The sequence below is a fragment of the Lissotriton helveticus genome, chromosome 6 (genome assembly GCF_964261635.1).
Source record: "Lissotriton helveticus chromosome 6, aLisHel1.1, whole genome shotgun sequence".
Taxonomy (NCBI): domain Eukaryota; kingdom Metazoa; phylum Chordata; class Amphibia; order Caudata; family Salamandridae; genus Lissotriton; species Lissotriton helveticus.
In genome coordinates this window covers 640,111,922-640,138,279 of record NC_136067.1, presented here as the reverse complement: position 1 = coordinate 640,138,279, position 26,358 = coordinate 640,111,922, and the positions used below count along the sequence as shown (strand labels likewise).

General features: G+C 42.9%; 1 protein-coding gene across 1 annotated transcript in view; it reads right to left on the bottom strand.

Moving 5' to 3' along the window:
• IRAK1BP1 (interleukin 1 receptor associated kinase 1 binding protein 1) overlaps positions 1 to 26,358 on the bottom strand; it is a 71,895-nt gene that overhangs the window by 23,238 nt on the left and 22,299 nt on the right. The window contains exon 2 of the mRNA XM_078648098.1: positions 13,609 to 13,674. Coding sequence (XP_078504224.1) covers positions 13,609 to 13,674 — 66 coding nt within the window. The remainder of the gene's footprint in view (positions 1 to 13,608; positions 13,675 to 26,358) is intronic.

Below are 26,358 nucleotides of genomic sequence, written 5' to 3'. Positions count from 1 at the left end.
GATGTTGAGGTTGTGTTGGCGTGCGATGGATGCGAGGGGGCTCATGTAGACGTTGAAGAGGGTGGGACTGAGCGATGATCCTTGTGGTACGCCGCAGATGACTTCGGTGGCCTCTGACCTGAAAGGGGGAGGCGTACTCTCTGGGTTCTTCCGGCGAGAAACGAGATGATCCAGTCCAGTGCTTTTCCTTGTATCCCGACGTTTTTGAGGCGTTGTACAAGGGTGCTATGACAGACCGTGTCAAACGCTGCAGAAAGGTCCTGGAGGATGAGGGCCGCTGTTTCCCCGTTGTCGAGAAGTGTTCGGATGTCGTCTGTGGCTGCGATGAGGGCTGTCTCGGTGCTGTGTTTGGCTCGGAAGCCGGACTGTGAGGGGTCGAGGGAGCCGTTAGATTCGAGGAAGGCTGCGAGCTGATTGTTGACGGTCTTCTCTATGACCTTGGCAGGGAAAGGGAGGAGCGAGATGGGGCGGTAGTTTTTAAGTTCAGTCGGGTCTGCTGTGGGTTTCTTCAGTAGAGCACTGAGTTCGGCATGTTTCCAGCTTTCTGGGAAGATAGCGGTGTTGAGGGAGCAGTTGATGATATCCCGGAGATGGGGTGCGATGATGGAATTGGCCTTGTTGAAGATGTGGTGGTGGCATGGGTCGGTTGGTGATCCGGAGTGAATGGAGTTCATCAAGGCATGGAGGTTCCCTGTACTTGGCTGGGAGCAGAGATAGTCCCAATTTTCAAGAAGGGCTCTCCTCTGCTACCGGCCAATTACAGGCCAATTAGCCTCATCGATGTCCCGCAAATTTTTTTTGCACGACTCACCCTAGATCGCCTACAGGACTGGTTGGAGGAGCATGCAGTCCTCAGCCCGTATCAAGCGGGGTTCAGGAGGAACACTTCCACCATGGACAAAATCTTCCGCCTAATATTACTATTCTGGAAAACGGCGAAGATCCAGGGTGGCAGCCTCTACATGGTGTTTGTGGACCTTCGCTCCGCTTTTGATTTAGTGCCTCGCGGGAAACTGTGGTCCGTGCTCCAAGAATTGGGTTTTCCACAACAACTCTTGAATGTGCTAATGAGGCTGCATGAGGGGAATTTAGCGCAGGTCAGATGCGGGAGAAACGGGGCACTGTCAGACAGGTTCCCCGTAGGCAGGGGGGTGAGGCAGGGGTGCGTTTTGGCACCTACCCTGTGTTGCCTCTATGTAAATGGTGCAATTACACATCTGGATGTGTTCCTAATAATGATGCGCCAAAGTTGGCAGGCAGTAGGGTGCCGGCGATTATGTTCGCCGAAAACACCCTGCTGCTTTTCAAGTCCCCAATGGGGATTCAGCGCGTGCTGGATGGCTTTGAGGATTTCTGTAGATGCCGTGGCTTGGAGATAAACGTTGATAAAACGAAATTTATGATCTTCAACCCCCCGGCATCCACCCGCTCGAATCCCAGCCTGGGCAAAGTGAGACTAGAAAGGGTATCGACCTTTGAGTACCTGGGGGTAACCATAAATGAAAATCTCTCATGGGGCCCCCAACAAGTAAAATCACAAATGAAGCTGGCCCAGCTGGCTGGGGGAATCCTCAGGCTCTCGAACACATCAACATACAGACCAATCAAACCCCCGTTGGAGATCTACAAGACCCAGGCGAGGGCTGCAATTTTGTATGGGGGGGAACTGTGGGGGCACTCCTTAAGGCCTGAAATTGCCAAAACGGAAAATAAATTTATCAGACAGTTACTGTCCCGCCCACAAAGTACCTCACTTTTACCTTTAAGGTTGGACCTGGGGCCCAGACCTATTGAGGTCGAACTAGCACTCAAACCCCTCAGAGTCTGGCGTAGGCTTTGGCCAACGCCAGAGCTGTCGAATTATAGGCTAGAACTGAAGGAAATCCAACTCTCTCATAGTGCAGCAAAAATATTCTTAGACTGGGATTGCCTGACCTGTGGTATGATCCGGAAAGGTGCTGCCATGAGGTCTAACGCAAGTCGCTCACTACGATCTTTGTTGATGATAAACTTTCTGTTGCTTTATCTGTCCCCCATGCTGGCACCCGCATTAATTCTTTTTTAACATTTAAAGTTTTTTATTGCTTCGAGGATTTCTTGGATGTTGTTCATCCTATTGCGTTGAGGAAACTTTATTTACAATGGAGATAAGGTACTTTACCCCTAAGAGCTTTTACAAGCAAATGGTCAGCCATCGCCAATAAAAACTGCCCAGGGTGTAGCTGTGACCTAGAGGATGAACTCCATGTGCTCTTTTTTTGTCCATTCTATAGCAAACCCAGAAAGTACTGGTTAGTACCCCTATGTAAAACTTTGGGTTTTGTACAGTGTATATATGCTTTTAGACTTTTAAAAACTGATACGTCCGGGCACATTGTATTTTCAGTCTCCCAGTTATTGCTAGCTATGTGGGTTAAACGTAGGCGCATGATTGATAATGTATGATAAGGTTCATCTGTGATGAGATTAGGTTTTGTAATCTTGTGCCACTCTAGCAGGAACGATTTTATTATCACTGTGTCTATATAATGAATTTTACTACACTGTATCTATTTAATAAATTGTACTTTTGTATATTTTTTATCTGTACTCTTTTATGGCAAAATGCCGAAATAAAGATTCCTTGATTGATTGATTGATAAATGTTCTTATTTGAGTTCAATTTTAGGTAAACAAGAAGAGACGTCCGGTCTGTATCCAAACCTGTAGAAATTATGTCTGTCAAAACTAAACAACCCTCGGAACTGATACACACTAAGTCCACATCAACTGAACTTGTGAAACTTAAGCGAGAAATAAGGAAAAATGAAAGGAGACTAAAAAGAACCGAGAAGTCTTTCCTAGACTGGGAATCAATGCGGAACCTCAAGAAAAATTACAAAAAGATGCTGAGGGAAGACAAAAAAAGACATGAGGATAACTTTTGGGCCAAATTATTACATACTGCGAAGAAAATCAACTCAAGTGCCTTTTGGGGGAATAATAAATGGTCTAAAGCGGCGTGCTAACTCAATTACCTCAATTACCTCAAGCGTACAAGAAAATGAGTGGATGACATTACTAATAAAGAGTTTCACAGACATTGAACCATCGAACCACCCTGTATGGAGAGAGAGGTTTCAAACAACTATTGTGGAGCAAGAGGAACAATTATGCCTTGACAGAAGCGTCTTACAAAAGACAAACAGTATCCCAACTTGCCAACATCCCGAACTGCAAAACACAGACGCACAACGGAAAGAAGCTGGTGGCTCAAGATCCACCTTTGGAAACTTGGGCTTCTTCATTGAAGACGTTAAAAGAATAATCCTGAAGGATCGTGGAAATGGGGCGCCTGGTCCAAATGGCATCCCTCAAATAATCTTTAAATCAGCCCCAGACTTCTGGAGTGGAAGACTAAAAAACCTGTATGAAGAAGTGGAGAGAGAGAGGCAAATTCTGACAAGCTGGCAAGGATCAGTAATTATTCAGATTTTTAAAGGAGGCGATCGAACCTCCCCGTCCAATTACAGGTTGAAAGCGCTTTTGGACGTAGATGCAAAGTACTATCCCTCTCTACTATTGGAAGATCTGTTAATTTGGTCTGATAAAACAAAACGGATACCACTCAACCAAACGGGGTTCAGAAAAGGGTGCAGCACTATAACAAACATCCTATTGCTCTAGTTGCTTGGCGACAAATATATACGGCGGAAACAGCAGCTATACCTCAGTTTTATTGACCTAAAGGAGGCTTTTGATAGCTTGGACCGTCTCTTTTATGGGGCAAACTGCGTGCATCGAACATCCCTGAAAAAATACTCAAAATAATTTTGCTGCTATATTCCAACACATAGATGAGAGTTAAATCGGGAGATGGTGCAAGGCTGTCAAGAAAGGTTGTAACCACCAAAGGACTGAAACAAGGCTGTGTCCTTGCCCCGCATCTTTTTAACCTCTTCATGGCTGACCTGGCCCCAAAACTCAATAGGATAATATCTCATCCTCCCAAACTAGGAACTTTATCACTATCTCACTTATCATATGTGGATGCTGTTTTTTTGATCAGCCTAACTAAGATCGGCTTATGAAGAGCACTTACAGGAATGCTGGAATATATTGCAGACAATAAACTAAAGCTAAACATCGCAAAAAGCAAAACAATGCTGATTAGTAGACATCAGAAGGCAAAACAGCAATTCCAATAGGAGGGCAAAAACCTAGAAGCAGTATCTAAGTATAAGTATTTGTGCTTCTATATTGACAACAGGCACAACCATCGGGACCAAAAAGCATATATGACACAGAGGACAAATGCCTTATCATTTGCTTTCAGGTCTCTAGTGAAAAAAACTGATGGGGGCCATCATTTAAAACCCGATTAGCAGTAATAAAAGCCAAGATGTTACCAACATTAACATATGGCAGTACAGCACTACACGGGAAAGACGCTGACTTCTTAAACAAGTCTCAAGTCTCAATTTATAAACAAGTCTTTCAAATTCATCAGTCCACCTCCCCAGCACAGGTAAGACTAGAGCTCGGGGTAATCAATGAAACACTGGGGAGAATGTATGCAACAATTAAGCAATGGTACACCCTCAAGCTAAATGCGGCAGAATTGGAATTGAACAAGGCTTTGTGGGACGAATTAGAGAAGGATGAAAAATCCCCAAATAACCAATATCTAAAAAAAGCACTACTAGAAACCTGCACAGGTGGGTTCTGGGAAAACAATTTGCCCTACTCATCCTTCAAGCAAGCCATAAATAAATCAGCTAAATTTCATTCCTTGTTGGTCGTAAAAAACATCCTCAGTAAGAGAAAACACGCCTGGATGGTAATCACTAATTATAAAACACTTACCCCAGCGCCATACCTAAAAGGTTTACAAAAAGTTGCAACTAATTGCTTTACGTTTAAGCAATCAGCTGTCTACTGCCGATCAGCCAACATGGGCTCACAAAGGGCCGAAAGATTGTTAAACTATGTGGAAGTAGAAAAGAGGATTTTGTCCACCTAGTCTGCATATGACCCAAATTATCACAAGTGCAAATCTCTTTATTAATACAAGCCATGAATACCAGAGGTATAAGGACTTGCAGACCTGCAATTATAGTGACTTTGGACCCAACAGACGTAACACTGAACTGTAAACTAATAAAGTTCCTTTCCGTACATACACAAGCATTAAAATAATAAAATTTTAAAAAAAGGGAAACGACTGTGAAGCATCACTCGTTAATATCAAACAAGACTGACTGCCCCTGAGATTGCAATCGCTTCTGGGATACAATGGTGAATAAGGCAAGAACATTTGGAGAAATATTCACTCTTGTAAAGACTTATTAATAATGCACCTAGAAAATATCTGTATTTTATTAGGAGACTAACTAATTGAATTACGACATCTCCATAAAAATCGGAGTGTTAATAACTGTCAAACAAAAGATTATTCTCCGATTTTTTAGGTTTTATAGAAAAAAAAAGTTTTCTGTCGTTTTTTTTATAGAAATTGTATTGTAGTGGTTTTAACTAACTGAAATAATAAACAATCTTGAATCTTGAGATAAATATATAAGTTTATTGATCTTGGGTTGGTAAATGTCAAAAGAAAGACAACAATGAAGTGGGAATCAAAGACGGCCTTAACATCCATGAATTTTTGTTAGGATATGAAAAACAGGGTATGAATGAGCTGGGTGCAATTACAATTCTGCAGAGGCAGCATGGTACACACCTAGTAATAAATGAGATGTAATAAATGTAGAAGAACAGTGACAAAGCAAATAAATTACACAAAGGCGTAACCTATTGGCTTTGCCAATGCTTGTTTTATATTACATGATTACTTGATTGATAAAAGGTTTGGATTTTTTTTACTTTTCATGAATAAACTGTTGATACAACTATGAACAATGGTGAGGGTCAGGTTAATGAATTTATCAGGCCTGGGCGTAGTTCGCAGAGTTTCGCTATGCGGAATGCCGCAAAGTAACCAAAAACTCTGTGAAGTTCCGCAAGTGGCGGAGTGCAGTGCGAACTGACGTTCGTGCTGGTCTTCCTGCCGCTCAGGTAGAAATTCTACCCGAGCGTCAGCTCACGCTCGCGAACTTACCGTTCGCGAGCGGGGGAAAAACTCCGCTGCACTTTGCGGAGCGGAGTTTTCTGCATTCTGCCAGCTCCGCGGTGTGCAGAAAACTCCTCAAGCTCCGCAAACAGAGCGGAGTTCACGGCCTAGGCCTACGATTTATGCGATTATGTTGCAGACGTATTTACAGCATAATTATGGATTTACGGCCTTTACCACATAATTTGCAGATTTCACAGAAAATAAACTTTCTACCTAAAATGGCCAACAATCATACCACCAGCGAATGTGCAGCATAATTTGAATTTTCTGTAGGTAAACATAGGTAACATTACCACATAATCCTAGTATCCCTAACAATGGCAATGCTCTGCAGAGTGGTGTGGAGGCATTCATTGTGATCTTGAAATCAGTATTTCACACAGAACCATGACATATTTGAAATATTTTCTATGTTCCAATACTCTCTGCGAAATATGGATTTTTTATCCACTGCATTTTGTGTAGTGCAAGAGCATGCCAGCAACCACTGTTAGACCTGAAATTATCGGTGTTGTCTTTTCCCAAACGTTTTGCCTTCACCCCTCATGTTTCCTGAATTTGTTTTTGTTGTCTTTAGCACTCTATACACTTTACCACTGCTTACCAGTGCAAACGTTCTTGTGCTCTCTCCTTTAAACATGGTGAACTTGGCTTAAACCCAATTGTCACATTCATTTTATTTTTAAGTCCTTAACAAAGTGGTACTACATGTACATAGGGCCTGTAAATTAAATGCTATTAGTGGGCATAGTGCAAGTGCACCACTCATTATGCCACCCATTTAAAAAGCCTTTTAAAACCTGAAACCTGTCTCCGGTTGAAATGGCAGTTTTAAAACTGCACTACAGGCTACAGTGGCAGGCCTATAGTATTTACAATAGAATGGTGCACGGGCAAAGGTTCTCTTCACAATAATCAATTAAACAGTCTTTGTGAATTTTCTTTTTCTCTTCTTTCTGATATAATCTTCATACATAATCCATGCACATAAAAACATCCAGCCAACGTGTTTCGTTCAAAATATTGACCTTCTTGAGGGCTGTAAACAACATATAAAATAAAAATACATATAAAAATGAAAAAACACCATAAAAGGCAATTTGTAACACAATGACACCAATATATATAGAAAAATCCCTATTTCACTAAATGTATAAACTCATAAAAATATGTGATAAAAGTTCATTAAGAACAACAATAACCACCCACAGTGGCTATGTTCCCGTAAATACAGCAAATAACGTAGGGGCATACATATTGCAGGCATCCAGGCGACACACCTTACTAATGTGGAACTTAGCGCTGGAGTGGGCAGGTATTTGGAACTGGCTATTCCGCTTAGGCTAAGGTGGTTCTTACCTGGATTGCCCCAGTTATTCCCTTTGTACCCAGTACCCAGTAGAGTAGTGGTAGACACAGAAGGCCGATGTTCTACTAGAGGGAGGACTGAATGATCAACCCTTATCAGTGGTATCCTGTACAAACCAAACACGCTCCAGTACGAGTTCTTCCACCCCCTCTATCCACCATGCCCTGTCCATGCTTGTGGATCCCCAAGGGGCAGCGATCTGGGGAGGGGACTGTAACTGTATACACAGCATGGATGTGGATCTCTCAATACCTCCTCTCCTCGGCATCCAAGGAATACATGAGACGAGACACTTTAAGCAGTGGAGGGAGGCAGCGCAACCACATGACGTCTGGCGGATGCGTCACCCTGGGTATACAAAATACTCCTACTATACCCCAGGGCACCAAGTACACACTAGACTAGGTTACGTTCTCTGTAATACAGAGTTTTAGCCTAATGTGATCAGCTCTGAATACCTGGCCAGACCAAATCAGACTACAGCCCTCTCAGAGTCGTGTTCAGTTCGGGGAGGTGTATGAGCAGTAAGAATGGTTTTTCGATGTCAATCTGGATGGGCGCACTGCCAGTATGGAAGCACTATTGAAGGTAGTATGTGGTGCAACTAGGTGAGTGGAAAACCATGTAACCACCCAAAGGAGATGTTCGCAAGCTGAACACGTCCTATAGTTAATGAAGAGACGTACCCTATGCACACACTGAGTGATATTGCAGACGTTGGTCAATGTATAAATTCCTGATATTTAGACAATAATGCAGAGGAACAGCAGCAAAAAACAATGATATCATTAGAACAGTAATTTCAAGTACATATGATGTGCATAGGGTACATCTCTTCAGTTCGGGGAGGTGTTTTGACACCAATACCAAAGTGGAGACTGCGGATGTAAGCCCTTCTTAATGCAGTCTACAGGGACACTATCAGCACACATTTGCTACATTACTTTGAGGGCAGTAAGGGGTCCAGGGGAACAGAATGGGATGCAGTGAAGTTATTCATGTAAGGACACTGTATTTTGGGTGGGGGAGAGATCTTCCCTACTCCGTAGGGTGTCAGATTTAGAAACAAGACCGAGGGTGGCCAAGAAGAAGGCATTCCGGCTTACATAAGGAGACTGCCCTCCCTTGCCTGATGCCCCTACAATCATAGGTATTACAGCAGCCTCTACAAATAGAGGAAGTAAGAACAGCGATCTGCCATATGGCCATGAACACAGTTCCGGGGACACGCAGGTTTCCTGAGCAATTCTATGCTGCATACAGTGGGACCTTCACCCTAAATTACTTGAGGTCTATCGGGAGGCTCATCGGTACGGAATATTACGCGATTCTCTATGAGAGGCCTCATTGTAATTTTGCCAAAACCCGGCAGAGACCCCTTTGAGCTGAGCTCCTATCGCCTGCTGTCAATGCTTAACAAATGAATATTACATTTTAAGCAACATGCTTGCCAATAGATTGCTGCCCTTGCTTTGGTCACTGGTACACCCCAACCACTGTGGGTTTATTGCCTAAAGGGCCACCAACTATGATACACGCAGGCTGTCACATTATGGGTGCAATTGAGGGAACGAACCGATGAACTACCGGCGGTGTCTTTAGATTTTGAGAAGGCATTCGACACCCTGAGGTGGTGCTACCGGCTACTGGAGGCCACGGAGACCCAAGTTCCTCTGGTGGGCCAAATTGCTATACATGGCTCCGCAAGCCAGGGTGAGGATGGGGTAGCAGATATTGCGCCAATTTGAGAGTGGGAGGTGGGGACAGTTTGGCACGCCATCTCCTTATAAGCAGATGACATTCTAGACGACATACAAGACCATAAAATGGCGTTATTGGCCTTGTATGACCTTCTGGAACTTGACAGTGATATGACGGGCCTCAGAATCCATTGCGGAAAGTCTGGTATCTTTCACTTACTTAGTGTGGAACGGGCAGAGCTGGTGGGACTGGAGCCTGTGAGGCTGCCCTAGTGCCTTGAGACCTTCCGTTACCTTGGAGTTAATGTTTACCACTCTGACATGGACCTGCTTGACAGCAATCACTGTAGGGTTCGTACGTCGATGCAACAGTCGCCTAGGCTTCTGGACGCGATTACCCCGGGCGCCTATGGGCCAGGCATCAATAGCCAAGGTAATAGTTCTCCTGCAGCTCCTATACATTTTAATGGAACTACCGGTAGTGTCAATTTCTTTCTTTGGAGAATTAAGGGGAATGATATCTGACTGGATATGAGGCACTTCTTGGAAAAGAGTGTACATTCAAATGCTCCAGCGGCTTCTGGTGGAGGGAAGTTTAGGGGCACCCGACCTGGAGCTCTGGATCGCAGCAGCACAGTTGCAGTGGTCCATGAGGTGTCTGGCGACAAGTGTGATGGAAAGTAAAGCAATTTGGGAGGTACTGGGGGTGTTGGTGTACTGGAATGGCTGCTGACGTCTGGTGCCAAGCCAGGGGCCTGGGCAGGTTGGCACGTGTAGCCAAACTCTGCTGGAACAGATATATCCAGTCTAGGCACAGAAGAATACACTAAGCACCACCGTTACAGCTCTGGAGCGTACCAGGAATGAAAGCCCTGCTAATAGCACACAACCTGACCCCAATGCGGGAGGCAGGGGATAACCCAATTAGGCAACTTTTATGACTAGCACACCCTCCAATGCTTCCAGGACCTGCAAGACACATATGAGCTATGCGCTTCTACTAGAGGTAAGAAATACTTAGAAGCTGGGACAAGAGGAGCCACAACTACATTATGGGCTACAGTGAATCCTAACACACGGGCTGGGCAAAAAGGCGGTCACAATTCTATACACAGCTGTGCAGGCTTCAGACAAAGATCGCAAACTGCACAGTAAGCCTCTGTGGGAGGAGTGCCTGGGGGTGGCATTGATGGATAAACAATGGGAAATGGCACTGGAAGAAGTTAAGCAGGTTTCTCGAATTGCCCGCCTGAAGTCCATGCAGTATTTACATGATAACTACCTTACACCACACCGGATACACAGGATGTTCCCTGGCGTAGCAATGCCGTGCTCATATTGAAAACACCAAGATGCAACTTTTCTACACATGGTGTGGGATTGCCCGATGCTGGAAAAGGTATGGGTGCAGATGATGGAGCACATCTAGGCATTGATTGATGTGCCTGTTCTATAGGTGAATAAAATGTTCTGAGATCCTTCCATACATCTAAAGTCACCCAACTTTGTGTGACGGAACAGCGGCTATACTTATGCCGTCTAGTCTAGGGAATCCTAGATCATCTGCTATTCTTTAAAAACAGATGTGTCTGTTGGGTCTGTCTCCCAAGGTCTGTGTCACCCTGTAGTGTGAATGCCCTAACATAGATAGAAAAAGAAAAGTGCTGGTAAAGGTTGGCAGTGCCTCATAGGAGTTTAAAGAATAGCAGGTGACCTAGGATTCCCTAGAATAGACAGCATAAGTATGGCTCCTAGCGACGACTGTAGCAACTACTGGGAGGCCTACTGGGGCTAGCTCACCGCCCTCCCCCGCAGACACATTCTTCCTACATGTAATATCCTTTCCTAAGTTCAGTTTACTATCATTAGATTGCAGCTCCCAAGGAACTAGTCTGTTAGTAGTTTGATAGAATAGCAGTGATTATATGTTTTTGGAACGCTACTGGTCATCCAATCTACTTTATTACTGGAGCAATTACTTTACACAAGTGCCAGTAAGAATCATGTATTGCTCACCAGATCATTGTTATGTTGATCTAAGTACAACAATATCTGTGCGTTGATGAGTGGCCAATTGTTGTGATATGTAAAATGCCAAAAAAGAGATATATATATATATATATATATATATAGATACAAACAAAGTCCTGTGAGATTGGCTCACCACGCGTACTCCTCCTTCAGGTACAGATCTCTCAACACCAAAATTCAGTGAAATAAAGTGCCTTTATTCCCTCCTCTCCATCAGCATGACGCGTTTCGGCTGTATAACAACAGCCTTGATCACATGGCCTCAAATCACCAATGGGGGTGTTTTTATACTGTGTTCATTGTGGACATCATCAAACATGAGGGTAATAGACATAGAGGAAATACTGATACAAACAATCACGATATATATACAGTGATAAGCACGACCTTTGAGGGATTATTTTTCTAAACAAAACCTCGCTATCCCGGAAATGCAAATTAATAATGATGACATTAATCAATATCAGTTAACCAAATATACAGCTCGCAAGAAAAAATTAAAAATGCAAGTGCCTGCCACATTTCTCTTACTGTAGATCAGCCCATCACGAGTTACTACACAAGTTGTTAAATATCCAACCATGTACACCCAAGAGGGAAATTAACTTAAATGAATGTATCTTCCTATGTATTTAAATATAATACAAACCCTCATGCAATTGTGATGTCAACTAAAAAGTGCAAAAGTGCTCAAATTAAAAAGGTGCATAAATTCAGCGCTATATGTACAAAGTGATAATACATTATATAATGTGATCAATCACATGTAATGAATATAAACAACTGTACAGGCGCAAACATTTTTTTCTCATCTTTCTTCATCTTTCATGTATATACACAGTTATTAACACAAAGCAAAACTGCTGTCGCTTCAAACCAACTAAAGCCATAGTGACTTTTGTAGTAATGTGGTATACTGAGTTCATATTAACTCTTGCCACAACCCGGTAAGTATAAATCACAATCAACATCAAGATCAAAATCAAGATCAAAATCAAGATCAAAATCAAGCTGCCTGAGAAAACTGAACCAATGAATTAACGGGTACCTTTATGTTACAAAGTTTAGGGAAAACTAACTAAATTCAAGAGACTATCATTACAAGGGGTTTCAGTGAGTGGGTTAAGACCTACTTTGTTGTATTTACAGATTAAGACATGTTGAATCACTCAACGAATAATTGTTCCCCAATGTTAAACCTCAAACATAGTACTGATCTACTGTGGATACTTATGTAGGTTACCAATGATCTCTCAGAGAAAAACCTGTAAGTCTTCCCCCCCTGTTTAACCCATTTGGTATCCTAGTATCGAGAAGTACAATGTATTTGCTTTCGAGCTGCCGTAAAAGTTTTTCTCGATCCCCACCTCGTATGTTCTTCGGTATGGAATCGATTACAAAATATTTTAGATGGTTAAAATTTTTGGCATGTACTAGTTCGAAGTGGCGGGCAACTGGATACGTCGGGTCCGAGTTAACAATGGCTCTTAGATGTTGTAATATTCTGTTAAACACCTGCAGCTTAGTGCTGCCCACATACTTCAACCCACAAGAGCATTCTAAGACATATACCGCATGATCAGTACGACATGTGTATAATTCCCTAATAGGTATGGGGTTAGGGTTGAATGGCGATTTAAATTCAGTGGTGTTGGTCCCGAACTTGCATGCCCTGCATGAAATGCACTTATGAAAGCCTTTCTTGTTGGACACTCTTATTGTGCCACTCTTGACTTCCGGGCTGCTTCTAACTAGAGCGTCCCTCATGGAGGGCGTCCTTCTGAAAATAATAGAATAGAAGGTTCAGATGGGAGTAATGGTGCTAGATTGATGTCAGTCTGCAGAATAGGCCAATGTTTTTTAAGAATACCCCTTATCTTTCTTTCTTCTGTGTTATAGGTGGTTATTAAACTGATGGTATTGTTATTAGTGGGTGATGTCTTTTCCTTATCAATATCAGTGACCTCCACTGTACTCACCAAGCATTCCTCCCTATTCTTGCTATTGGCCTTATCCCTGGCTACCAATAAATCTTCAATGTGGTAGCCTCGTTTTAAGAATCTCTGAATATATATAGTCATTTTGTGGTGTGAAATATTAGTACATCAGCTGACGAGAAAAATGAATGTAGGGTAAAGAAGTGGTTAGTTTTAAAAAAAATACTGCCTAGTTTGCGACCCTACCTTTCAACATCAGGACATTTGTTTACAAAATAATATTTGGAGGTGTCAAAGCCCGCTTCTAAAAGAAGAGAGGGCATGAACTTCTTTAAAACTATAGTGAAAAGAGGGCAAACGTGACTCTCAAGTAACATGCAGCACAAGCCAAAAAACAGTTATACAGACAAACTAAAAAGGCACACTAAATTTGAAATTTACAAATATTTCATCACATACCTCTACTTCCATATTGTATGCGTTTTCTCTTCTTCGGAAAGTTTTGGTTACTGTTAGGTTTTCTTCCTAAAAGAAAATAGCAGCATAAAATGTAGCATCTACTCTTTTTTACATGATTAAACACTGTTTTGAAGTTTGACTCAAACTTGAAACCTTGCAAATATGTTGAACGTGGTGAGAGATATTAGGAAATACCATATTGAAGACATGTCTTAATAGACAAGCAGCGCCTTTACTGTGCTCCCATTTGTTCCCATTTTCCGCAATGCTAGCAGTAACAGGGCATTCATCATGAAGGGTATATGCTCAAGCCATATGCATATTCAACAAGATGCAAGAAGCACTAAATAAGTACACTTTGATATTGCAGCCTCTTCGATAGTGAGACATACTTCTTACCAATCAAAACATCGTGAGCTGCTGCCTAATGTATGTACTTGATGAGGGTAGAGGACGGCCAATAACTTAAATGTTGCCCATGGATTACCCATTCATGCTTCAATGAACGTACATCATTAATAGCACAGGAGCTACATCAGAAAAGATTTCCATTTTGGTTTCTCAAGGACCAGTTTTCTCCCCTTACTTTTGTTTAGGAATCAGCTCGGAGATGTGACTGTCATTTGAGCTTTGTTTGCTTTGTGGTGCAATGCATAGGATGACATTGCTCTCATTTTGGGAAGTAGTGTCGGAAAGACTTCTATAGTCTGTTGAACTGCTGCTAAGTTACTGGTCAATGCCCACAAACAAGCAAATCAGAAATTAGTTTAACATATTCATAGCAATCTTAACAAGAGCAGTTAGCAATAATACATTTCACAAGGTAGGGACTTCGCTCTCTTTCTAGTCAATATATCTATTCACTGCCAACCATTTAGGGGTGTGAGGGGTGATTGGGGGGGGTCAAGGAAAGGAAAAATATAGTGAAAAAAAGAAAGAAAAAATATAAAGATAGAAAGAAATAAACTAGAAGAAACAGAGAGAGAATTAAGAAAGAGACAAACAAAAGAGAAGAAAAAAGATAACTTGGCACAATCTTTTAAACATTGTCTTAGAAAGCAGGCAGCTGTATTCTGTCAAACCCAACTGACAGGTAGTTCTGATGTGTGAACTACTAGTATCTAGAAATTGCTGGAGACCCATGATGTATTATACGTGAAAAAGGGATGTTTTAATATTAAGGGGTCCATTCGGATATCGGGTGGTGGCACCACCACGGTGCTGGCGGGGCGGAAAAACGCCTTTTTCCGCCCGCGAGCAGCAGTACTCACGTCCGCCATATTAGTATAGCAAAACATAGGTAATTTCCCGTCCGTCGTGGAGCGCCGTGCTCCGATATTAAAGTGCGCTCGTCACCGCGGCGGTGGGAGCCAAAGGAGACTCTCCGCCGTGCGAAATGACGTCCGCCCCGCTCCACAAATTAGGATGGCGCAAACAGGCAGACGCACCGCAGCGGGGACACCGCACAACCAGAGACGGCGGAAACTCGACAGCGGAGCGCGAAAGCAGAGACCACACCACCCGGTCATGAACGCCATGGACCCAGCCCTACATATGCATCCGGTGATACACCTGCTACAGCACTACCATCAAATGGGCCGCCGCGGATGACGCAGCAGGTACGCAACTACACAAATACAACACACAGGCTGACACAGGGTCCAATTCCTCCACAGACACCCTTCTGGGGGTAACAACACATCCACAAGGTCACCCACACATGACCCACCTGCCACCAAGTCACCCCACTGCATCCTGGACATACATCGACCGCGAACTAACAGCAACGTCCCGGTGACGTCACCGCAGCGGTCAACATATGCACACAATGCAGAAGGCAGGGCCACTCCAAGGCATGGGCAGGGCACAAACACCACAGGAACACACCACCCCCAACCACACATCAACACACCCCATCAAGTCACAGGCCAGGTGCCCATTCTGTGCACCCCCATGCACAGCAACAAGCAACAAGCAAGCACAATACACACCCTGCACCACACAACAAGCAACCAGGGAGACAGGCACTGCAGGAGTGGCTGACAAGGACCACACAACGCCATTGCCACACACACTGAAGGCTGACAATCCTTGCCAGCACATACACACACACACACACACACAAACACACACCCTGGGTGTAGCTACAAACATAACACACACACAGGGAAGCCTGAACAGATGCCTGCCCAAAAACAACACACAAACACCACAGGAACACCCACAGAACCCCAACAGAAACAGACATACCCTGTCAGCCAAACTGTGGAAAGGCAATGGGAGCACAAATACAACATGAGTGCACAACATCATCACTCAGGAACAAAAAAAAACACACACAACATACCACAAATCACCCAAGAAGTGCACCTGCACAGACCTACACTGCCACATCACACCAACCACAGAGGCACATGAAACTAAAAACCAACAAACACCACAGGACATCAGGGGGTGCACATCCGGCAATTCCATTGCCACATACACACAGCACTGTATGCACACGCAGTGTGTGCACACCAAGCACAACAGCCACACACAGACATGACTGACACAACCTCAACACACACACCACAAATCAGCACAGCACAAATACAACAGCACACCCAGGAAGTGAAGCAATACCACAGCCAACACACATACATCCAACACAACAACATGATGCACCGCTCTGGGATACAAGAGCAGAACCATCTTCACCAGAGCACTGGGCAGCACACACAGCTGAAGTGCAATCCTCACTGATAAATAGCACAAGAACATCACACATAAACCATTAGGGCAATGTCCAGAGTGGAACATCACTCTTGGCCCAAGAACTGCACCACAAGGCACAGTGTCAAAAATGAAGTGATGGGGCGGCACATACACATGTAAACCAAGGGGACAGCTGACATCAAAGTCAACTGACTTGCATGCCAGTAGTAGACATGCAAGGGGTGTACCATACACAAATAGAGGGAGTGCAGACCCACAATGGATCGGCACAAGTGGCACACATAGGGGATGGCATTACACCACACACACCATGCCATACAGGAGGATAAAAGGCACCATGTGCCTGCAATGCATGAGAAACACAAACACAATGCCAGTGAGGAGCAGCAGGGCCACACAGTCTACACAAACACACTCAAGACACATTGATGATCAAACAAACACAACACTGATATGCAAGTCACACACTTTGCACATTCATAAGTGACCAAAACAACAAGGAGGAGTCAGACAGAACTGCATGGACACACCAACACACTGCACAACAGACAACTCACACAAGTGCATACAATCATTTACACAGGGCAGGACAATCCAAACAACAGGCACACAACTCCTGGGTGACACATGTGTGTCTATCACAATCCAGGGGCACACACACATCCACATCCACTACAAAGTCACACCCTTCACACTGCACACCTCTTCACCACCCAAGAGCACACATCTCATGCAGGCCAGGGGACCAGGACTAAGGGCCAACACAAAATGACCATACACATACACAGCTGGGCACATATACAGGAATAACACACATACATCATGACATTGCCCAGCCTGCATGCAAACCTGTGCACAGCATCACACCCTGTGCTGGCAGTGTCCCCCCAACCTGACATGGCAACAATGTAGCCAACAATAGCAAACCACTAAAAAGAGAACTGCATGACAGGTAAAAGAGCCATCACAGATAACACTAGTATCAGTGTCTGAGTGGACTGAAGACACTGTCACCCCTGTCTAAAAATGTGATGCGGGCAAAGAGCCTGGCAATGTAGAAGTGACACATAGAGCATAGGGCACAGGCAACAAAATGCACACACCAAAAAAACTTTAATCAGCAACGACACTGACAAAACACAGAACAGGAGTAACTGTCTTTATTCACATATTGTAAGATGTGACAGTAGAACAACAGTAGACAAGAGCAAGGCACAAAATGCGGATCATATGCAAGATAATCTGCACAGGCAAACTTCAAACATGAAGGCCAGTGTCCATGGCACAGGGGAGAGTACAGCACAGCAGAGCAACAGGGTCAGTATCCATGGCACAGGGGGGACTCCAACACAGCAGAGCAACAGGGCCAGTGTCCATGGTACAGGTGAGAGTATGACACAGCAGAGCAACAGGGCCAGTGTCCATGGCACTGGTGAGAGTAGGTGAGAGTCAGGTGTGGGACAGGGGGCATGGTGGGAGTCGTGGTACAGGCCTCCCACCCACAAACAAGCCTCCCAAGCAAGATGGCTAGCTAACTGTTAGGTGAGGGTGAACAATGCAATGATGTTTGGGTTGTCCAAGGAAGTACTTATCAGTGTGTTGGTTGCCATTTGTTTGCACTTACCAGCCTCCATTCCCCGGATACTCCTGTGAGACTCTCAGGATGCAGTATGGCAAGCACCTTCTCCTCCCATGGTGTGAATCTTTTCAGTGGCATGGGAGGGCCACTGCCAGTCCGGTTAGCCAGCTCCAAGTTCTTGCTCCTCCTCTCTTTGACAACCCTCTTGAGATCATGCCACCGCTTCATGATCTCCTTCTTGGATCGCGGGGTGGTCCCTACTGCATTGACCCTTTGAACTATCCTTTCCCACATTTGTGTCCTTGTGGCTAATTGTGTCTGTTGGACCAGGCTACCAAACAATTGTGATTCCACTCTCACTATCTCATTTGCCATGACTGTCAACTCACTCTCTGTGAATTTGGGCATTTTCTGTGCTGCCATGGTGCGTGGTGTTTGAAGTGTTTGTGGGTGCAGGGGTGTGTGTGGTGGGTGTGGTGTTGATGTGTGAGGTGTGTTGTGTGGTGGGGGATTGTTGGTGCTGGTGTGATGGTGGGAGTGATGGTGGTGGTGTGTGTGCTGTGTTCTTTTGCCTCTCCTGTCAGATCTGGTGTATGCCCTTCTCTTCTGGAGTGTTGCAAAGGAATGTGGTCAGTAAAGGGGCTGGTTTTATACTCAGCTGTGTGGGTGTGTCCAAATGGGATTTTGCTGTCAGGTGTGTTGTGGGTGTTGTCCTGGGAATTGTATGCATTTTTTTGGGCATTTGTTTTTTCATTGGTATGTGTTTTGTGTATTTGGAGGGCATGGCTAGCATTGTTGCAGTGTTTTAGCATCGCCCGCCATGTTTTTCATGTCTCATGCGCTGCGGTGGCTATGCTGCAGCTCTTCCGCTGTCTCTCCCATTCACTCCTGTGTGCGACCGCGGCAGTCGGAAACAGCGGATCGTACTGCGGGACCATCGGGGATATACTAATTTCCTGTGCGGTGTCTTCGCATTGCTTGCGGAGGGTTGTAGCTTTTCCGCAGCATTTCTGACCGCCGCGGTCAGTTTTTGGACGTCACCGCCCGCGTCGGGCGGTTTTGGTTCGCCCGCTACCGCCGCGGTCGGTCTTTTTTGGCGGTTGATCCTAATTTGACCGCCGGTTTATCCGCGGCCCAGGCGTGCGGTAGTTTACCGTCTCCATGGCGGTCCGGGTGGTTTTCCAACCGCTATCCTAGTGGGGCCCTAAGTTTCTAAAAAGAACATGAAGCAGGATTTAAGGTTGGATGAATTCTCATATAGTTCATTATAAATATGGTTGGTGTTGACTTCTAGAAATAGTGATGAAGAGGGTCACCGGAATTATCCACCGAAAGTAGAAAATTCCAGTGTCCATCAGACACATCAAACAGAATATGTAGGAAGCTAGCTCTTTAAATGATATACCAAAATGAGATATATATTTTGCAAAGAGTCCAGGGGTTACCTTATGAGTGGACAGGGCTTGCTCTAGCAATCACAAAGTATTCATTTACGAGGCAGTGTGGTCGCGCAGCCTTAGGCTTAACAGAGAGGCGTGCAAGCCATCAGCAAATATACACAATAGTCAATAAATGTAACACATGACTCAATATGGAGACCCACACCAACTTATGAAAATAACAGGTATCTTTATATATGTATATATGTTTAGGCATCAAAATCAATTTGTGAATGTAAGTAAACTTTTCAATAGAAATGCTCCAGGGCAAAAAGTAGACAGTGCAATTTTTAGAAATCGAAATGCTATCTTATGGGAGGAAAAACAAGTGCGGCATTCAGGTAAAGTACAGTGACTTACATGTAGACTCAGAATGTCATAGGCTGTGCAGACTGTTTAGCAAACCCACAATATTTCTCTTTAGACAGTGACTTACAGGACCAATCTCCAGGAGTTAAGGTGAGTAGTGGGCAAGGTCCAAGGCAGCACCATTAGAATACCACCAGCGGCACGAAGGTGGCCGGGTGTAGAGGTGCTAAACAGGATTGGATGCCCAATGTTTGTTTTATAAGTGGTGAACTTAAAGCCTTACACAGAAAGCCTATGTGTATGTCCCTACTTAACTAACAGAAACGCTGAAAAACTAATTTGGCAAAGTAAAGCAAATGAGTGTGCAAACGTGAATGGATCTGCTTTTTTAAAACAGCTGAAGACATCCATACATTGGCACAACAAAAAGCCATAAACCAGTGAAGTAACACGAAAAGGAAGCGTGTGATATTTCCTTTAGTTTTATTCCAGGTATAGTAGAAGAACAGCTTATACAATCACCAGGCAACGGTATCTTCCAACAGTGGCTCCCAACCGCCCATCCATAGAATCCCCAACAAGAATATAGAACATAGAATACAAGCCCAAGATAAACAAGTGAAAAGGAAACCCAATGAATACAACACACCTCCCCCCCAATAAAAACAAAAAAACCCATAAAAAAAACATCAATATTTCACATAATCTTTCATTTTCAGCGGAGCATTCCTAGAACGACAACTCCTTCTAGGTTCACACATGAATTGGTAAGCATCTTTAGAGGTCTTATCAGCAATTCCCATTTCCCCAGACATACTATTCTGTCCCACAACAGGAGAAGAAGTTTGCTCAAAACCGTTCTCAACTTGGCCACCTGAAACAGAATCAGGAACTTGACCACCATCGGAAGTAGGTTCAGGAAAATAGAAACTGTCAAAGAAATTCTGAGAATCCTCATGAATTATCTCTTTAGAATGCACAACAGGCAAATGAGGTTTCTCTTGAGGTTTCCCAACAAGAGACCTATTCTTGAACAAAGAAACATGTCTGAAATTCCAAACTTTACCATCTTTTACCCTTACTGCTTTAGAAAAAACTTCAATCACCTCAATAGGATCAGACCATTTAGACCCTTTCCTATTGTAAGTCCCTCCAAATTTCATTCTCACCAAATCACCAATTTGAACCTTCTGATCCTGTCCTTGATGCACAAATTTATACTTATTCATTTTCCCTTGATAAATCTGTACACGCTCTCTTGCATGAGCAAAATCCACATCATCATCCTGTGAATACCTTCCTTTCAACCACCAAGGCAGAAGTTTCACCCCAGGTTTCCGGCCTCTCAACATTTCAAAAGGAGAATAACCAGTAACAGCACTCGGGGAAGTGCGATAAGTAAGCAAAGTAGCTCGCAAAGCTTTCCGCCAATCAATATTGCTTTTCACAGCCAGTTGAATAGATTCTTTAATAACCCGGTTGAAGCGCTCAACCTGACCATTCGCCTGTGGGTTATAATTAGAGACCCTTTTGTGCACAATACCGTAAGTCTTTAAAAACAGTTCCATCTCCTTACTTGTAAATTGGGTGCCATTGTCCGAAACCAGCTCTGAAGGTAAACCCTCACGGGAGAAAACATTATCAAGAAATTCTATTACTTGTGAAGAAGTAATTGTCTCTACAACTTTAACCTCCGGCCATTTAGAAAAATAGTCTATTGAAACCAAAGCAAAAACTTCCTTAGAAGAAGGCAAACACAAAGGACCAATGATATCAATCCCCAGTTTCTTCCAAGGTCCATCAACAAACTCAATAGGAGATGTGGAAGTAGACAAAGGTTTGACAGATTTATCACTCTTGGAACAAGGAATACAGTCTCTGACCCATTTGTCTACAATATTGTCAATGCCTGGCCACCAGTAGAATTCTCTTAAACGCCTCTTTGTACAAGACATACCTAAGTGTCCCTCGTGAGCAATGGTCATTAATTTCTCTCTAACCCCAAATGGAGGAACAATTTTGTCACCTCTGGTAACAATATCTTGTGAAGACATAAGTTCGTCCTTCACCTTAAAAAAATAACTCAACTCACCATTCAACTTCCTCTCTTCTGGCCATCCAATCCGTAAAAATTCAAGCACACTACACAAAACATTATCTTCACCCATAGCTTTTCTCCAATCATACTCTGAAATAACTCCAGAAAAACCAAACCCGTTGACATCCTGAAAAGTATATGCAACGTCAACACACTCTTCTCCAGAATCACTGGAATCAGCATCAATAGGTAGGGGTAACCGAGACATACAGTCAGCGAGAACATTCAAACGGCCAGGAATGTACTCAACACTGCATTGAAATTCTTGTAACTTAGCAGCCAATCTAGCCAAACGTGCGGTCAAAGTTCTTCCACCACCTGCATCTAACATGTTAATCAACGGTTTATGGTCCGTCCTTAGACAAAATTTTGTTCCCCACAAGAATTGTCTGAAATACTGTGCAGCCCAAGTACATGCCAATAATTCTCGCTCTATAGTGGAATAACTGCATTCAGCACCACGCAATGATCTCGAGGCATATGAAATGATATGTTCAATTCCATTATTTCTCTGCATCAAAACCACCCCTAGACCAGTCCCACTCGCATCAACAGCTACTACACATTCCTGTCCAACCACAAATGGTTTCAAAAATGGTGCTGAGCAAATCTCCTTCTTAAGAATCTCAAACTCAATTTGTTGATCTTTACTCCAGTCAAATTTTACATTTTTTTTTAACAACAATCTAAGACGAAATACTTTTGAAGCATAGTTCTGGATACATTTGCTATAGAACTCAGTAAGACCCAAAAATGAGTATAACTGTTCTTTGTTTGTAGGAGCAGGTGCTTCAGCAATACTTTTAACATGGTTAAGCTTAGGTTTAATGCCCAGGCTAGATATCTCATGTCCCAAGTATTCAACCTTTCCTTGTCTAAATTTGCATTTAGAATATTTAAGAGTCAACCCTTTATTCTGTATACTCTGCAAAACGTTCATCAAGTTGTTATCATGTTCTACAAAATCTTTGCCGTAGATTAGTATGTCGTCTTGAATGGCTATCGCACCAGAACATCCTTCCACAACTTCCTTCATCAACCTTTGGAATACAGATGCTGCGCTAGCTAAACCAAAAGGCATTCTTAATAACTGTTACATACCCTCTGGTGTTATAATAATAATAATAATAATAATAAGCATTTATTAAGCGCCTGGCTGCACAAAACTGTGTGTCCCCGCGCTGACTGCAAATGCAAAAACCACCTAAAGGAAGAGAACAGGCAGACGGGGATTAGTTTTTGGGAAATAGGTGAGTTTTGAGACTGGCTCTGAATCTTGTTTCAGAAGGTTCCATACGTAGCTGAATTGGCAGGGCATTCCAAAGCTTGGTGGCCAAAAAGCGGAAGGATTTTCCTCCCATCTTCGCTTTGGTGATGCGGTTATGAATGCTGTTAAACATTTTGAATCCTCATGTAGCACAACCTGATGATAGGCACTAGCCAAATCCAATGTAGAAAAAACACAAGCCCCAGATAGTGTTGAGATTAATTTGTGTATATTAGGTAAAGGATGTCTATCAATCCAAATCTCTTTGTTAAGACTGCGGAGGTCAACACATAACCGAAGATCCCCATTAGGTTTAAGGGAAAGAACAACTGGAGAAACCCAGGGTGAAGATTCAATGGGTTCAATGATCTTACCATGTACTAACTCTCCTAGCATATTCTTCAATTTGTCACGATAAGCAAGAGGTACATTGCGTACTCTGTGTCTCACCGGAATGGCAGTACTTTTGAGAATAATTTTATGTTTGAAATCAATGAATTCACCAAGACTCTCCTCAAAAACTTTAGGAAACGTCGCCTTAATACTAGCAACAAATTGTTCATTAGAATCAGATACAACATATACAGAAGGTGAGGCATTAGGATCAAGTTTCATCCCCATTTCCTTCTGATGAGGCCAACCTAAAATGGACAAACCTTTGGTAGCTACATATACCTTGCCTCTGGTTCTTCTACCTTGAAAATTTAAATCTGCCCAGAAAAAACCTTCCAAATCAATTTTTTTCTCAGTATAACCAGCAGGTCTAATATCAGGAGGCAATAATTCTTTGTCCCCTTTTAATTTCATAAAAACTTCTTTCCCAATTATAGTGTACCAGGCACAAGAATCAACCATCACTTGGATATCTTCACCATTAATAGATATCAAACAAGATGGAAAACTCTTGGTGTCACTACATCCAACACAAGAAATACAGTTAAATTCACTAAATTGTTCACACATTCCTTCTTCACCTGATGTTACGCAATTTACTTTTGGATTAGATCTGCACGTTTTCCCAAAATGGCCTACCCTCTTGCATTTTACACAGATTTTATTTAATGCTGGACAATTTCTAAAGTTTCCAACATGGTCAAAACTACCACATCTATAACATATTATGAAATTGCGTTTCCCGGCAAATTTGTTTTCAGAAGAGGTAAATTCTTTTTTTCCCCACTTGTTTTCTTTCATTTCCACCTCTTTTTTAAAAGGATGCAAAGGTTTCTTAAGATAGGACTGATTCTTAACTACAGATACTTCAGAAGTGGAATCTTGAATTTTCACAGAAACAGTTTGAGATTGGCCTCTAATCTCATTAACAAATTTCTCAGATTGTTCAATACCCTTAGCTATATTAACTACAGCACTCAGAGAAGATTCAGTACCCAACCATAGTCTCTCTTGTATTTTTTTACTCTTGGTTTTCATCATGGTTTGGTCTCATAGAACTTGTTCATAGTTGATAGTGTCAAAAGCGCATGAACCTGCTAAAGCACGTAATGCTGAGACGTAGTTTTCAATAGACTCATCATCTTTCTGAGCTCGAGAGTAAAATTTGAATCTTTCCATTACGGTATTGATTGTCTTGCCAAAACGTAAAGACAGTTGTTTTACAGCAATTTCAAATACATCAGTCTCCTCAGATCCTTCAATTGGAGGTAAATTCGTAAATTCTTTTATTCCCTGTCCACCTAAACAATGCCTCAAAAGATTTGGTTTCCTCTTTTGAGAACAACCATCTTCCTCCAATACCTCAACATATGCCAAAAACATTGGGTCCCATAACTCCCATTCAATTTTTGGTTCTCCTGCAACAGGTAAGAAGTGTGGAGGCGCTAAAATAGAGGACATCTTAAATAACTGTATAATGTGGAGTAACAGGAAAATGACTAAAAATAAACTTGCTTAAAAAAATAATTTCCTCAATAAATGTTGCAATATAACAAAAATGTCTCAAATTCAATTTATATTAAAAACGAGGTAAATTTCTTTTGAGGTGAAAGTGTGCGCATCACTGAAGTTCGCAATAAAATATGAAGAAAACTGTGTGTAGAATGCTTAGCAATGCTGAAAACGCCGATAAACCAATCTAAAATGGCCGCCTTGCGTGCGTGATGACGTCAATGACCCTGAAACCTCAGAGTGATCCAGAATGCATTGCGCGACAATAACGAGAACCTACACAACGCCAGCTTCATATGACGAATTGATTGCACAGGCCTCGCTTTGAGGAATCCAACGCTCGAGAAGAAATGACGGTTAGCTTTATTAAATATTTCCTTAAGTTTTTGTAGTATAAGTGCCGATAGGACAATATGCTTCACAGCAAAACCATAACAACAAAGTCAATATGGTAAACAGAGTCAAAATGAAGCAGGGCAGAGGAAATAATAATAAAAAAAATATATATATCTGGACGCGTTCAGCCGCTGGTGCGATCACAAGCACGGTACATTAATCAGCCGCCGGTGCAATCACAACACAATATAAGAAACAGCCGCGGGTGCAATCAGAAGCACAATACATAAAACAGCCGCTGGTGCTTTCCCGCACAAAAATAAATTTAAAAAAAATACCTTGAAGCTAGGTGAACGCTGTCTTCTTCTTCTATGGTCTTAGAAGTATCCCATCTGTCGCCAAATATTTATGAAGTAACACGAAAAGGAAGTGTGTGATATTTCCTTTAGTTTTATTATAGGTATAGTAGAAGAACAGCTTATACAACCACCAGGCAACGGTATCTTCCAACACTGGCTCCCAACTGCCCATCCATAGAATCCCCAAAAAGAATATAGAACATAGAATACAAGCCCAAGATAAACAAGTGAAAAGGAAACCCAATGAATACAACAACCAGGAATTCAAATCTTGTTATATAGGGGTCTCTTAGGGAGCCTCTATAATTTAGCTCAGTTTGAGTCTCATAACCCACTGGTATGACATAGTAAGAGTTGATAACAAAACTGGTTGCCAACTGTTTTGATCTTATAAAGGCCTTCCAGGCCAGGCTGACAAGGTTCTCAGAGGCTGTCACCGCAGCACTGCCGGTCTGCTGTGACTGAAAGCAGAAAGTGGAGCTGCAGCAGGGGGAAGGAAGGCAGGGAAGGTAGTGGGGGTTGACCAAGGATTGCAGGTAAGGTACTTATTTTTACTGTTGGGACAGCAACACATAACAGAGTCACTGGTATGTATGGCTTCCCCATTACTCCTACTACTATGTAGCAGCTGAAAGCAGGGGCAGGTTATTTTGTAGACGCTTTGATTAATCAATGAGAAAGGGACACTTGTATCTACACGAACCATTGGTTCAAATTGACAACCCTCATAGACGCTGAAG